A 15,242-nucleotide genomic window follows, 5' to 3' on the forward strand; every position below is an offset into this window, starting at 1 on the left:
AATATCTGAAACATGTTGAACAAAATTTCTTAAAATTTTACCCTGTCCTCTTTTACCCTGACCTCCATCTTTCTAGCTCCCTCATTACCTCCCATGCTTGCTTCCAGGACTTCTCTAGAGCCTCTCCCATCCTCTGAACTCCTTACCCAAAGCTGTCCAACTATTGTCTACTTCATCTGCCTTTAGGTGATCCCTGAAAACATGTCTCCAGGGAAGCTAATACGGCCTTCACCCAGCAATTGAACTTTTGCTGTCTCCAATGCATTTACCTGTAATGGCAAAGGTCTTATACTTACCTCTATGGTGGCTCATGTGTCTTAGGTTTTCTCCATTTAAATCCTGCAGCCTCTCTTAGAATTTTTATCTATTGACACTACCAGCAGTCTTGGATCCTTAACCCCCCCCCCCCCCACCCTCACCCCCACCGCAGGTTCCATCCTCTAGCCCAAGTGTCACCACAGGATGCAGCATGAGATAGAGTTCAAAATAAGGAACCACATAGAAGGTAGGGGACATGGACAACCACATTGGTAAGTATATAACCTTTTCTGTTCCAGGGAACCACTTTGGATATTTTTTGGGAGAAGATGTTTTGGCTTTAGATACACTTTAACAATTAAAACATTTTATTTGAAACATATTGAACAAAATTCTCAAAATTTCACTCAAACTGTCCTCTTTGCTTCTACCAAGACCTCCGGCTTTCTTGGTCTCTCATCGACTCCTTCCATGCTTGCTTCCAGGCCTTCTCCAGAGGCTCTCTGAACTCCTTACCACAATCTGTCCGGCTATTTCCTGCTCCATCTGCCTTTAGTTAATCCCTGAAAACCCATCTCTAGGGAAGTCTATATAGCTTCCAACCAACTCTATGCCTCTTCTGTTACAGGGAACCACTTTGGGTATTTTTGGGGACGAAAAGCTTTGGCTTTAGATCAGGGGTCTCCAAGCTGTGGCCTGTGGTCCAGATGTGGCCCTTTACTTGCCTTTATCCAGCCTGTCAGGGACCATCGCGACGCATGGGTCTACACATGCGTAGGCATCTGTCAAGACATACAGGTAGCAGGGCACTAGGACCCAGGCGCATCCATCGTCTTGACAGTACTAGGCAGGCACTGGGACCTAGGCGGCGACGGTCAGGTGCAGGGCGGGCTACTTAAGCCAGCCCTGCACAGATGCTTGTTGCCGAATGGTCTTTTGTATCCTGTTACATGTGTGTGAGTACTTCTGATTTGGATTGTCTGACCTTGTTGCCTTCTCCTGTCCTGACCCCTTGGCTTGCCTGACTCTGCTCCTGGATGTTCCCTTATAGATCTGATCTTTTGGTATTGACCCTGCGTGTGACCCGACTATCCTTTGCATATCGTCTTGTACCTCACCGATCCGCTAGTTACCGACCCAGCTTGTTTGACTCTGACTTTGCTCATCCGTCCATCCATCCCTCAGGGATCCCTGGGCTCCCTCACATCAGACTCTTAACCCGCTGGAGCCCTTGGCAGACTCCTCTACCTCTGGTAGAGATACCTAGCAGCTGCGACCTGGTCCCGGAGCGCTCCAAGTCCATCCCCACCATCAGGGGCCCTGGTGAACAAGTGCTCCGGTACTTAGACTCCGCACTCTGGGGAGGCTCTATCAGGGGACTGATAGAGGTACTGTCAGGCGGTCCGTCACACAGCCCTTGGGGCACTATTCCTTCCACTGACGCCAATGATGGTCAACTATTCCTTCCACTGGCACCAATAATGGGGAACTATTCCTCCCACTGATACCAATGATGGGACACTACTCCTCCCACTGACACCAATGATGGGTCATTATTCCTCCCACTGGCACCAATAATGGGGCACTATTCCCCCCACTGATACCAATGATGGGGCACTATTGATCCCACTGACACCAATGAAGGGGCACTATTCCTCCCACTGACTCCAATGATGGAGCACTATTCCTCCCACTGATACCAATGATGGGACACTATTCCTCCCACGGACTCCAATGATGGGGCACTATTCCTCCCACTGATACCAATGATGGGGCACTATTCCTCCCACTGACACCAATGATGTGGCACTATTCCTCCCACTGATACCAATGATGGGGCACTATTCCTCCCACTGATACCAATGATGGGGCACTATTCCTCCCACTGACACCAATGATGGGGCACTATTCCTCCCACTGACACCAATGATGGGGCACTATTCCTCCCACTGATACCAATGATGGGGCACTATTCCTCCCATTGACACCAATGATGGGGCACTATTCCTCCCACTGACACCAATGATGGGGAACTATTCTCCCCACTGATACCAATGATGGGGCACTATTCTTCCCACTGATACCAATAATGGGGCACAATTCCTCCCACTGACACAAATGATGGGGCACTATTCTTCCCACTGATACCAATGATGGGGCACTAATCCTCCTACTGACACCAATGATGGGGCACTATTCCTCCCACTGATACCAATGATGGGGCACTATTCCTCCCACTGATACCAATGATGGGGCACTATTCCTCCCACTGATACCAATGATGGGGCACTATTCCTCCCACTGACACCAATGATGGGGCACTATTCCTCCCACTGACACCAATGATGGGGCACTATTCCTCCCACTGATACCAATGATGGGGCACTATTCCTCCCACTGACACCAATGATGGGGCACTATTCCTCCCACTGACACCAATGATGGGGCACTATTCCTCCCACTGACACCAATGATGGGGCACTATTCCTCCCACTGACACCAATGATGGGGAACTATTCTCCCCACTGATACCAATGATGGGGCACTATTCTTCCCACTGATACCAATAATGGGGCACAATTCCTCCCACTGACACAAATGATGGGGCACTATTCTTCCCACTGATACCAATGATGGGGCTCTAATCCTCCTACTGACACCAATGATGGGGCACTATTCCTCCCACTGATACCAATGATGGAGCACTATTCCTCCCACTGACACCAATGATGAGGCACTATTCCTCCCACTGACATCAATGATGGGCTCTATTGTTCCCACTGATACTAATGATGGGGCATTATGCCTCCCACTAACACAAATGATGGGGCACCATTCCTCCAACAATGTATTTTTTTACTCCCACTGACCATCAAGTCTATGGCATTGTTTACTCCTACCAATGCCAGGGCATTTTCTACTCCCACTGGCCACAGTCCGGCCCCCCCTAAAGTCTGAAGGCCAGTAAACTGGCCTTTCTTTTTTTTTTTCAAAAGTTTGGAGACCCCTGCCTTAGATGCACTTTAACAATATAAAAATATATCTGAAATATACTGAACAAGAAAAAAAGATCTGATGATAGGTCCACTTTAATAAGCATTACTACAATGTTTAAAGAATGATAAAATTGAAATGATGAAATAATCACAAAAACACTAAATACATATTTCCTCTTTTTATTGAGCAATAAACACGAGTGACATGTTTTTTTTTATACGTATACGTATAACAGGTCCAAAGATATTGTCCCTCACCTGGAACGGTGTCACAGTGAGGAGGTAGATGGAATAAAATAAAAATCATCATTAGATGGTAACTCGGCGGGTTGTTTGTTGTTGATCTGAGAAGTACGGCAACCCCCCCTTCCCATAATATGTCGATACAATACAAACAATACAAAAAAGGTGGTATAATTAATGAGTATAAAAACACAAAAACGAGATAGTACATCGATCAGCTGACGGTGACACGTATAAATGTTCCTGGTGACGTTCTCAGCAGACGGTGATCATTTTCGGTTAGATAAGCCAATCAAAGTGTGTCTGCTGCATTCTGGGTAAGTAATCTGACTTTAAAGCTGAATTATTGTTAACAACCTTCAACGAAGTCATGTATTTATTTAACAAAAGTCATAAAAATATTTTAAAATACTTCTAGTGTGAGTGCCTGAAAGGTTTTTCATTAGCTTGCCTTAAGGCCCAATACTTTAAAGAGTGTATTTATAAAAAAAAAACCTTGCATAACTGTTTGTCTATATAGTCTGTGCGAATGGGTCAAATTCAAATTGCAAATGTTTTTAATATGTAGAAAATGTTATTTTCTGATGTCTAAGTTATCTTTCGCAGGATAAATGTAGCATTCCCTAATATCCTAAGAGAATTCAATTCCAAAGAAATAAAAGTCAAAGAACATTTAACCAGAAGAGAAAATGGCCCAAAACAAAAGCCTTACAAAAACAGCCTAAAACAATAGTTTACGAACATTCAACATGTTTTTTTAAAATAGCCTTAAACAATAACCCAAGAACATTCAACCAGAGGAGAAAATAGTTTAAAACAATTCAAACGAAAATAACCTAAAAATAGCCTAAGAATGTTTGACCAGGAAGAGAAAAATAGCCTACAACAATAGCCTAACAACATTCAACCAAAATAGCCCAAAACTATAGCCTAACAGCATTTTGCCAGAAGGAAAAATAGCCTAAGGACATTCAATCAGAAGAGAAAATAGACTAAAACAATAATATAAGAACATTCAATCAGAAGAGAAAATAGACTAAAACAATAACTTAAGAACATTCGACCAGAAGAGAAAATAGACTAAAACAATAACATAAGAACATTCGACCAGAAGAGAAAATAGACTAAAACAATAACATAAGAACATTCGACCGCAAGAGAAAATAGACTAAAACAAGAACTTAAGAACATTCGACCAGAAGAAAAAATAGACAAAAACAAACCCGTAAGAACATTCAACCAGAAGAGAAAATAGACTAAAACAAGAACTTAAGAACATTCGACCAGAAGAGAAAATAGACTAAAACAACACCATAAGAACATTTGACCAGAAGAGAAAATAGACTAAAACAATACCATAAGAACATTCGACCAGAAGAGAAAATAGACTAAAACAATACCATAAGAACATTCAACCAGAAGAGAAAATAGACTAAAACAATACCATAAGAACATTCAACCAGAAGAGAAAATAGACTAAAACAATACCATAAGAACATTCAACCAGAAGAGAAAATAGACTAAAACAATACCATAAGAACATTCAACCAGAAGAGAAAATAGACTAAAACAATACCATAAGAACATTCGACCAGAAGAGAAAATAGACTGAAACAATAACTTAAGAGCATTCGACCAGAAAAGAAATTGGCCTAAAAATATTTCACCTTTACAGAAAATAGCCTAAAACCATAGCTTAACTATATTCATCCCAAAGAGAAAATAGCCTATGAACATTCGATCAGAAATGCAAACATCCTAAAACAATAGTCTATGAACATTCGATCAGAAGAGAAAATACCTTAGGAACATGAATTTTTCCCTGTCCGCACAACAGCCAAAGTTGGCGTCTTCAAAGGAATTAGGGAACGCTAATACTGATGAGCGTATGGTGGTTAATTTGCAGAGAGCGAATATACAGACAGTTGAGTTGGACGAACAGCTATGCAGATATTTTATAAATAGACCCCTAAGGCTCAGGCTGTAGGACAGAGAGCCAGCTCTGAGAGCCAGTTGGGTTCCATTGCATTTCACAATGCAGCCAATGTAATATGTTCACAGGCACCCAGAGCTTGCTTAGCAGAGGCAAGGAGCAAAGGGAGGACCCCTGCAGGATGGTTGTGTTCCTTCACAGCCCAGTCCGAAGGTTGCACATGGTCAGGTGACCAAATTGTATTGAGTTGTAACAGATATTTTTTTTTTCCTCCTGCTATAGATCCTTGTGAAAATACATTGGGGTTTAGGTACTAAAACTGCACGGTGCAAAATTCTGGTGCAACTCTGCATATAATCCAGTCAGCTTCCAGGTTTTATTGCCAAAGCTTAACTGAACAAGCTGATTGGCTCCCATGCACAGCTGCACCAGATTCTGAGCGCTCCGGTTTTAGTAAATCCCCCATTGCACATATTCTGAGTCTACTTTTGGCTCAGATCACACAGTCTGCAATGACTAGCCTGCGCAAAAACTGTTGCGTCACAAGCAGGCCTTCAGAGTTACAGGACGCATGATGTAGGCTTGGCTAAGCATTTTTTTTTTAATTTCTACATTCTAGTGGATTTTATATTTGGAAATGTCTTTACCCCCTTGGCGTCTCCCGGCCCTTTAAGGGTTTTAGAAAGCGGGAGGTGGGGTTAGGGTCATGTGACCGCCGTGACACGCCATCACGGTGGTCACATGATCGGGAGAGGTCCTGATCAATAGAGGAGAGTACCAGACATGTGTGCTGGGAGCGCGCAGGGCGCGTGCTCTCAGCGCATATGTTTTTGTTTAATAGAACGCAAATGTGCGGCCACTTGGCATCTAGGCCCAGATGCTGGGAGGCCACACATTTGCGTTCGGCCGGCGCCAAGAGGTTAAATGATTCCAGAATTATTGTAAGGCTTCATGAATTTAATTTGCTTTCTTTTCCATTTGTCTATCATTTTAAAGCATTGGGTCTTGCCTAAAGTGAACCTACAGTGCGCTTTCCTTTGACCCTGCCCCTCCCACGGGGCAGCTTAAATTCTGTACTCGTTTAAGCATACCCCCACCTGACAGTGCGTTGGCTCTGTGATTGGTTGTTTTAGACGCTACACACCAGCTCGTGGGAGGGAGTTCGTGCATTTTTTTGGAGGGCAGTCTAAAGGGTAACTGCAGGACCAGTGGGAATGTTAGCAGGGCTAATGCCTATAATGAACTTTTCCTTTCTTCCCTTCCCAGAGCGCCGACAGAGCTCCCTATTATCCAATGCAAATGCTTTTTTTCCTAAATTTGTTATTTGCATAAGCTGAGGCACACCCCCACCCAGGGGCGGACTGACCATTCGAGCACTCTGGCACTGCCCGAGGGCCCGGGGTCAGTAGGGGGCTCCATGAAACACCCCTGGTACCTTTTTATAGGCTTTTTTGGGTGTGCTTTGAGTGTGGGTAAGGACACAGAGGCCCCATGATCCCCTATTGCCCGGGGGCCCCATGAGTTGTCAGTCCGCCCCTGCCCCCACCTGAAAGTGCCTTGGCACTGTGATTGGTTGTTTAAGCACTACACAGCTCCTCATGGGAGGAGTGTGTGTATTCTCCCCATACCTTGAGTTTTCTTTTCTCATTCATACATACGTAGTTCATGCAGCACTTTTGCATATAAATGGGTTCTGTGCACAGTGCTATAGGGCAGGAAGTGAGATACTTACAGGAGCAGATACTGGAAAAACTGTTTGTTATGGATGGTCATAGATGACTGTACAGGGAAACGGAAGGATTATGTTGAACAGAGGTAAAGCAAGAAAATGGCAAAGCAACAGATTTTCTAGACAGCACCTCTCATTCTCAAACCCACTTATGCTCCACCAAGTGAGCCATTGCTTCATGGTAGCCCTTAGGTTATATCCAGGGCTTCTGGGTATGGGGGAACACGTGACCTTGGTACAGGACACAATGCTTCAGGAAGAATATTGTGTCGTGAGGAGGAGAAACAACCCTGTATAGGCTCCATCCTTGTCTGATGTTGGGCTTACATAGGGTTTGGAGTCCAGGATCAGATGGAACAGCTCCAGAATATAAGTGGGTCAGGGGTGGGCTTTTAAGAATACTTTTCGTAGTAACACTATACTACTTTTCAGTTATTTTTTAAGTTACTCCTCCGTCCTCCCCAAAGCTTTATACTTCCCTGTCCACATTCCCACCAGATTCACAGTGGGCTGCTCAGCTGCCACTGCCAGTTATCTGGATGATTTGCTGCTGAATATCTCAGGAGTGTGGACAGTGGAGAGCTTCTGGAGGAAGCTGAGGGAGGGGTAACCTATAAGATAACCACAAACGTACGCTATATGATTGAAAGTAGGTGGGCATCCCTCCAAATGATTGAGTTCTGGTGTTTCCATTGAAGGATACAGTTAATATTACAGTATACAAGGACATTTTAGACAATCGTGCTCTTCTAAGCTTGTGGTAATAGTCTGGTGAAGACCCTTTTTTATTAGAGCATGACTGTAACCCTGAGTAAAAAGCCAGTTCCATAGAGACATGGTTTGATCAGGTTGGTGTGGAGGAAAAGTGGCCTGCGCAGAGCCCTGACCTCAACGCTACTGAACACCTTTGGAGTGAATTGAAACAAGTTAGGTCTTCTCAACCAAAATTTCTCATGCTTTGATAAGTTTGTGGTGGAGGAACTTGAGCATCCTGTAGAGAGCCCTGACCTCAACCCTACTGAGCACCTTTGGGAGGAATTGGAATGGGCCAGGTCTTCTAATCTACCATTTCCATTGGTGAGTTTCAGTGGAGGAATTTGAGTGTCTTGCACAGAGCCCTGACCTTAACAATACTAACTCAACTCTTGTGATGAACTACAACAAGCCAGGTCCTCTCATCCAACATCTCCATGAAAACATGGTTTAATGAGTTTGGTGTGTAGGAACTTATCAACCCTACTGAACGCCTATGGAAAGAACTAAAACAAGTCAGGTATTCTCAACCCAAATCGCTAATGCTTTAATGTGGTGGAGGAACTCGACTGGCCTGCAGAGAGCCCTTACCTCAACCCTACTGAGCACCTTTGGGATGAAGCGGAATGAGCCAGGTCTTTTAATCTAACATCTTCATGATAACGTGGTTTGATGAGTTTGGTATAGAGGAACTTGAGCGGCCTGCACAAAGCCTTAATTTCAACCCTGCTGAACACCTTTGGAATAAATTGGATTGGATTCTCCTCAGTATCTAACCTCACAAATGCCCTTTTGAGGCACAATAAGTACAAATTCCCATAGGCACACTCAAAAATCTTCTGCAAAGTCTTCCAAGAAATGTGGAGGTTGTTATAGCTGTAAAAATGGTGACCCAGGGTGGAATGGGACAATTTCATACCAATACTCATGGTTTTAGAATGGGATGTCCAACATGCCCATATAGGATTGATGGTAGGATGACCACAAACATTTGGCCATAAAGTGTATAATTAATTATGCTGTAATATAGAAAATACGATTTGCAACACCTGTGGTCAGTATCCAGAATGAAGATCATATAGAGTCCTTATAACTTGCACTGAGATGGTTAAGAAAAGACACAGAGACAGATATTTAAGCCTACGTTAGATTGCTGAGGTGGCACATAAAATCTGCAGACGCACATAATGAGACAGGAGAGATGTGCATAGACAGGACTCTCCGAGCACCGTGATTGTGTGGAAATAATTATGACGGGCTGGGCGCCTATCAGATAATCTTCCCCGCAGGGAACTGTACAATCGTATCTAATAAAAGCGCACCGGCACAGAGATACAGAGCATAACATTAACAGAATACACTGAAAATGTGTTAATGGAAGCTCTTTGGAACAGTCATTAAGAAGCAGCACTTTTTAAACACTGAGACATAAATATATATAAAGCTTCCATACGGTTATGGGTAGAGGTGGGCAGATTACATGACCCATTTGCTTCTTAGAGTTGTTGGGACTAAAGCGGTGAGATTTTCAAACAAGAGCTCAAGGATGTGCTGCTGACTCCATGTCTCACCTCTTCTGCTGCAGCAGAACTCTTAGTTCTCATTTTGCTTTCCTTCTAGTAGGAAAATAAGAATTTTAAAAATCCAGCACCAGTCGAGATCCCTCCAAATGGCCACACCAGTCGGGCAAATCTAGTAACTTAAAGCCTAACTCCAGTTTATTTTGTTTTGGATGGAGCATAGAACAAATAGAGCCTCTGTCAGTGTTGTCGGAATTTATGGAACTCCAGCCAATCCCTGGGGATGTGTGCTCAGAAGGTGGCGAGAGTGCCCATAAATAGTCGAACAGTGGGGACAAGTGTTCCTGAGTCCAGTCATGCAGCAGGAGACCCCTGTGCAGGAGTTCTGTCCCTGGGGCAGAATACTAGGGGAAGCCCTCAGGAAGACACCGATGTTCCAGCTAGGTTTAACTGAGGGGTATATTTGCAAGCTCAAATCCAGGGGTCAGGTTGGGTCTGGTGAAGCTCACTGGAGAGAGCCAGGAGGAAGTTGATGGGAAAGAGTTCAGTTGTCCTATGGTGGTGTCCAGGGGAGGACTGACAGCTCATGGGGCCCCTGGGCAATAGGGGATCATGGGGCCCCTGTGTCCTTGACCACACTCAAAGCACATCCAAAAAAGCCTATAAAAGGTACCAGGGGCATTTCATGGGGCCCCCTACTGACCCTGGGCACTCTTGCAGTGCCTGAGTGCTCTAATGGTCAGTCCGCCCTTGGTGGTGTCTACATCTCCCTCAATAGGAAGAGCCTAGTGGCTATCAGAAGGAGGCAACCAACAATCCTGTGGCTAAGTGAGTAAATGACCCCAATGCTGAAGGGTAGTGACTGTGTGCAGCTTTTAAACTCTGGGAGGAGTACAGGTCACCATCAGCATAAAGATCCTGTGGGACATTCCTTGTTTTGTGCAGTGCAGCCAGAGGTTTCAAAGTCCTCAAGTCGTACAGTTTTACAGTTCGGGATATCCCATGCTTCCTATCACTAACCAAATTCATCATTCCCAATAAAACCCCAAAAAGAAACTCATAAACTAAACTTTCTCAACCTTTTCAACACAGAGGAACCTTTGAAGTAACTTTCCGGTCTCAGGGAACTTCTGCTTAATAAAATTGCTAATTCTACAACTCCTGATACATTAATGTGATGGTGAGTAGGAAGAATGCTCTTGTGGTTATTGGGAAGATTGACGCCTTTATAGAAGCTAAAAAGCTCAATGGTGTCAGTGGGAACTTATCTGAGAGGCAGATAATTGCTCATTGCTCAAGGAACCCCTAGCAACCTCTGAAGAAACCCTAGAGTTCCATGGAATCTGGTTGAGAAACCCTGCTCTAGACTGGAGCCAGTGGAAGAGTGGGGAAAATGCTGTGTGCCTGGCTGTGTGTGCTCTAGGGGGTAAATGGGACCAAACTCACCAGTGGCTCTTTAGGGGGTGCACTACATATGTAAAGCAATTATAACATTTCAGGCATGAAAACCAAAGCTGACAATCAAAGGAAACCAGAGTAATTGGCTGCAAACAATTGATTTTGTCTTATCAATATGATCAATTTAGTGATTAGGAAAGTTGCAATGAGTTTAAAGCAGCAAAAATGATCAATATGCTTAAAATGATCCCAGCCCCAAAGATGTTAATACATCCATATTGAGGATTACTTGCATTAGTTTCTCCTGAATTACTTTCCCTTTTGTGAATATTGATGGTCTTATATTGTCCTTTAGAGGAGGAATTGACTAAAACGGCATGGGTAAAGCAGCAGAACATGGCCCTGGAAGAGCTAGACACAGCAGGAAGTCCTTCCACCCTCTGAACTCCAACGACAAGCTTCAAATACTAGCACTACTAGCAAGTGATGTTTTCCATGTGTACCTGGGTGCCAAAAAGACATTTTTTCCCCTTGGCATTTGTTAAAGTAAACATTTCTGAGAAACATGGAGGCTGCCATTAGAGGACCTCCTGCCCGGCTGTCATGCTGACTCTCAGGTCTCAATAATAAGTCAACGACCTGGAACAAGTACAAGCTAAGAAACCCAACACAAAGCCTGAAGTCCTTATCAACATACTTGTTTTAGGTCATTGAAGTGGAACTAAACCCATCAATTTAATGGTTTAAAAAAACAGTTACATTGCTTGTGCTCTCAACCACTGTCAAACCATCAAATGGCTAGTGTCATAACTGATCACATGTGTAGAACCATGGCAGATCAAACAGAGGCTAAGATGGCAGATTCCTTGGCCGAAAAGGACAGGAGGGTTTAGTTCCACTTGACGATATGAAGCCAGAAGATGAAAATGACCGGTAGAGAAGTAGCATGGCAAAGATGTATTTCTCAGGAGAGGTTTCTGTACATTTCACACTTTGTGGGTCATTTACATATTATGGGGCTATCTTAGTGATGTAGAAGAATGAAAGTCCCCAGCTACAGAGGAGTTGACTCATGATAACAGAATGACTCCAATTAGTCTGATTCTTTAGTTGTTTCAAGAGCATTGCCAGAAGATAAAGAAGATAATCAGTAACTGGAAGATGCTCTACAGAAAAACATAGCAAAAATAAGAGGAAGGGGAGGTGGGGGGGGTTCGATTCTACAGAGAAGGGAGAGGGGAGTAGGAAGAGGAACAGAGAGGAACATGGGAAAGGGAAGTGGAGAGGAATGTGGGAAAGGGAAGTGGGAAAGGAGAGGAACATGGCAAGAGAGAGGAAAGAGATCATTGATAAACGAGAGGGAGGTGGTGAGAGGAAATGGTAAGGGAGAGGAAAATGATAACAAAAGGGTAGCAGAAGAAAAAGGGAAGTGGTACGAAAGGTACGAAGTAAAACAGAAAGGGAAGTGAGAAGGGAAAGGAAAGCAGTTAGAAAGAGGGAAGTGAAAAAGGAGAGGAAAACAGTAAAAGAAAGGGAGAAGGGAGTGACAAGGGAGAGTAAGAGGGAAGTGGTAGGAGAAAAGGAGAGGGGAGTGACAAGGGTCAGGGAAGTGATAAAGGGAAGGGGAAGAGAAAGTGGTAAGGGAGAGGGATGTGGTAGGAGAGTGGTTAAAATAAAATATAGGGGGAAAAAGGAGAGGGAAGTGGTAAGGGAGGAGAAATGGAGATAGAAGTAAAATGTACAAGAAAGTGGTAAGAGAGAAGTAAGTGGAAGAGATATGGATAGGACTTTTGAGAGGAAGATAGAAGTGGAAAGCAAAGGGGAGAGGGGCGTGGCATAAGAAAGGGTAAGGGAAAGTGTGAATGTGTATAGGGCAAGGGAGCTGGGAGTGAAGGAAAAAGAAAGTGGGAGGGGAGGGGAGAGGGAAATGGAGGGGATGAAAAGGAAGAGGAAAGTGGGAAGGAAAAGTAGGAGGGAAGGAGTCAGGGAAAGGGAGAGGGAAATGGGAAGGGAATGTAAGAGGGAAGGAGTACAGGAAAGGGAAGTTGGAAGGGAACATAAGAGGGAAGGAGTATGGGAAAGGGAGAGGGAAGTAGGAAGGGAATATAAGAGGAAAGGAGTACGGGAAAGGGAGAGGGAAGTAGGAAGGAAAAAGTGAGAGGGAAGGGGCAAGGTACGTAAGAGGGAAGGATTAGGGGAAAGGGAAGTGGGAAGGGAACTTAACAGGGAAGCAGTAGGGGAAAAGGAGAGGGAAGTGGGAAGGTACATGAGAGGGAAGTGGGAAGGGAAAATAAGAGGGAAGGGAAAGGAAAAGGGAGAGAGAAGTAGGAAAAAAAAGTGAGAGAGAAGAAGAAAGGGAGTGGGAAGTGGGAATGAAAAGTAAGAAGGAAGGAGTAGGGAAAAGGGAGAGGGAAGTGAGAAGGAAGAGGGAAGTGGCAAGGAAAAAGTTACAGCAACTCAGGAGGGAATTGGAAACGGGAAGGGTGATGGTAAAGGAAAATGGCAAGGAAGAGTAAGGTAACAAAAAATGGTAAAGGAAAGGGAGACAGATTTGGCAAGAGAAACAAAAAGGAAAGAGGTAAGGGAAAAGGAAGAGAAAAATAAATAATGAAGTGAGAATGAATTAAAGTAAAAACAGAACTGGAAAAGAAAGGAAAAGGAAATGAACTGGTAAAAGAAAAAACGTGTAAAATGGTACATATTACCCATCCAGGGTGGTGGAACCAATTCTGTCCAAAGAGTCAGCATATGATTTGAGGAGGAAGTATCATCGGGTCATAAGTTACACAGTGCCCCCTTTTCCCTCCCCCCCCCCTAAATTTCATGGTACAACAATTGGGGCATTTTCTGAAACATCAGAGCACCCTACAGAAAGGTGAATTCCATGGTGCACAATGACAGGTACACTTTATCCCTTTGTGTTTTTGGTCTGGTTTGCAATTTGTTTGAAATTCTCTAAAATGCTTAAAGAGCTCGTAGAGATCTGACCATAGACTGACAACATTTCACTGGAAGGACCATGAACTTAGCTGATCAGGTGGTGATTTCTGCAGTAAGACCTGTCAGTGGTACAATCCAAACTGGCATTTATACAATAATTTAAAGTAAAATTAGACAAGCGTGTGGAACATTTGTTTAGTTTGTGAAGACGTATGTTGCATGTGTACATGTATGCATACACTCTTGAAATATTTACTTTCGGCTGGATCTCAAAGAGAACCTGTCACCCAGAAAACAGACAACAGCTCTTGGACAAGCAACAGTTGACCAAGCAGATAGGATAATATGTTTTTTGCAGAGTCAGTCATGTCTAACATATTGTTGCAATGACATAATACATTTGAGAGCACCCAACTCTGCAACGTAAATGGGTGAAAACTTCCACTTTTCCACAGAAGTTTTTTTGGCAAGGCAAGCATGAATTTAACAAGTGAAAGTGATGTCTGCAGGGATCTGCACAGGTGACGGATTCACTTTAAGGCCAGGTGTCTGAAAAGCACAGATTATTTTAACATTTCTGCATTCCGCTTATGTCGAAACAGATAAAGACTTGAGAACCTAGTGTCACATGACTTCCGCAATGTTTGATTGGCTGTCTACATTTGTCCTTAGGATCCAGATCTGTCATGGAGGGTAATGCAGATGAAGTTTTGAAACTGGGATAGTTTTAACAGAAAACAAAAATGAAACTGGCACTTTCCAAATGATGCCAAACAGTGACGGTCTTGTCCTGGTGGTAAATGGCAAGGTTTTTCAAGACAAGTTTGAGCAAAAGAGCTTACACTTCAACCAGCCCATTTTCAAAACTGTCATATCATGTCAGTTTAACCCCATTATGTATAAATACAGACACTGTGATATTAGCTGGTGGTGCGCAGGCGGGCTACTGTGCACGCTGCTTGCGCTCCTCCTCGTTGCCCGGATAATAAAGATGGCACTCTGGGTCCCCTCGTATGGTGGGTGCTCCAGTGATCGGCTTGCCGTTCTGGGGATTGACGCACCAGCACTCTCCTCGCTGACCATTCACGGACATCTTGCACTATAAGAGTAAACAATGGAATATATTAGAATAGGAAATCTTGCCCATTACCCCTCCCCCAGTGCATGCCAGGCAAGGAAATGTATTCCTTCACCAATTATGAATACTTTTTATTATTTTTTACCAATGGAATGGTTTAGATCAAAGCATATTCATGCGTTAGAATGGCCCAGTCAAAGTCCAGACCTAAATACAATGGAGAATCTGTGGCAAGACTTGAAAATTGCTGTTCCCAGACACCCTCCATCCAATCTGACAGAGCTTGAGCTATTTTACAAAGAAGAATGGGCAGAAATGTCCCTCTCTAGATGTGCAAAGCTGGGAGAGACATCCCCAAAAAGACTTGCAGCTGGAATTGCAGCGAAAGTTGGAT

At 43.8% G+C, this 15,242-nt stretch overlaps 1 protein-coding gene across 1 annotated transcript in view; it reads right to left on the reverse strand.

The window, feature by feature from the left end:
• Nucleotides 1-3,418: 3,418 nt before the first annotated feature.
• Nucleotides 3,419-15,242, reverse strand: part of IGFBP2 (insulin like growth factor binding protein 2) — a 138,400-nt gene continuing 126,576 nt past the window's right edge. The window contains exon 4 of the mRNA XM_089677611.1: nucleotides 3,419-14,869. Within this exon, the coding sequence (XP_089533737.1) occupies nucleotides 14,714-14,869 (156 nt within the window). The 3' untranslated portion in view covers nucleotides 3,419-14,713. The remainder of the gene's footprint in view (nucleotides 14,870-15,242) is intronic.

This window comes from Staurois parvus, unplaced genomic scaffold (assembly GCF_062004578.1).
Source record: "Staurois parvus isolate SC_StPar_1 unplaced genomic scaffold, SC_StPar_1.0 ptg000190l, whole genome shotgun sequence".
Taxonomy (NCBI): Eukaryota; Metazoa; Chordata; class Amphibia; order Anura; family Ranidae; genus Staurois; species Staurois parvus.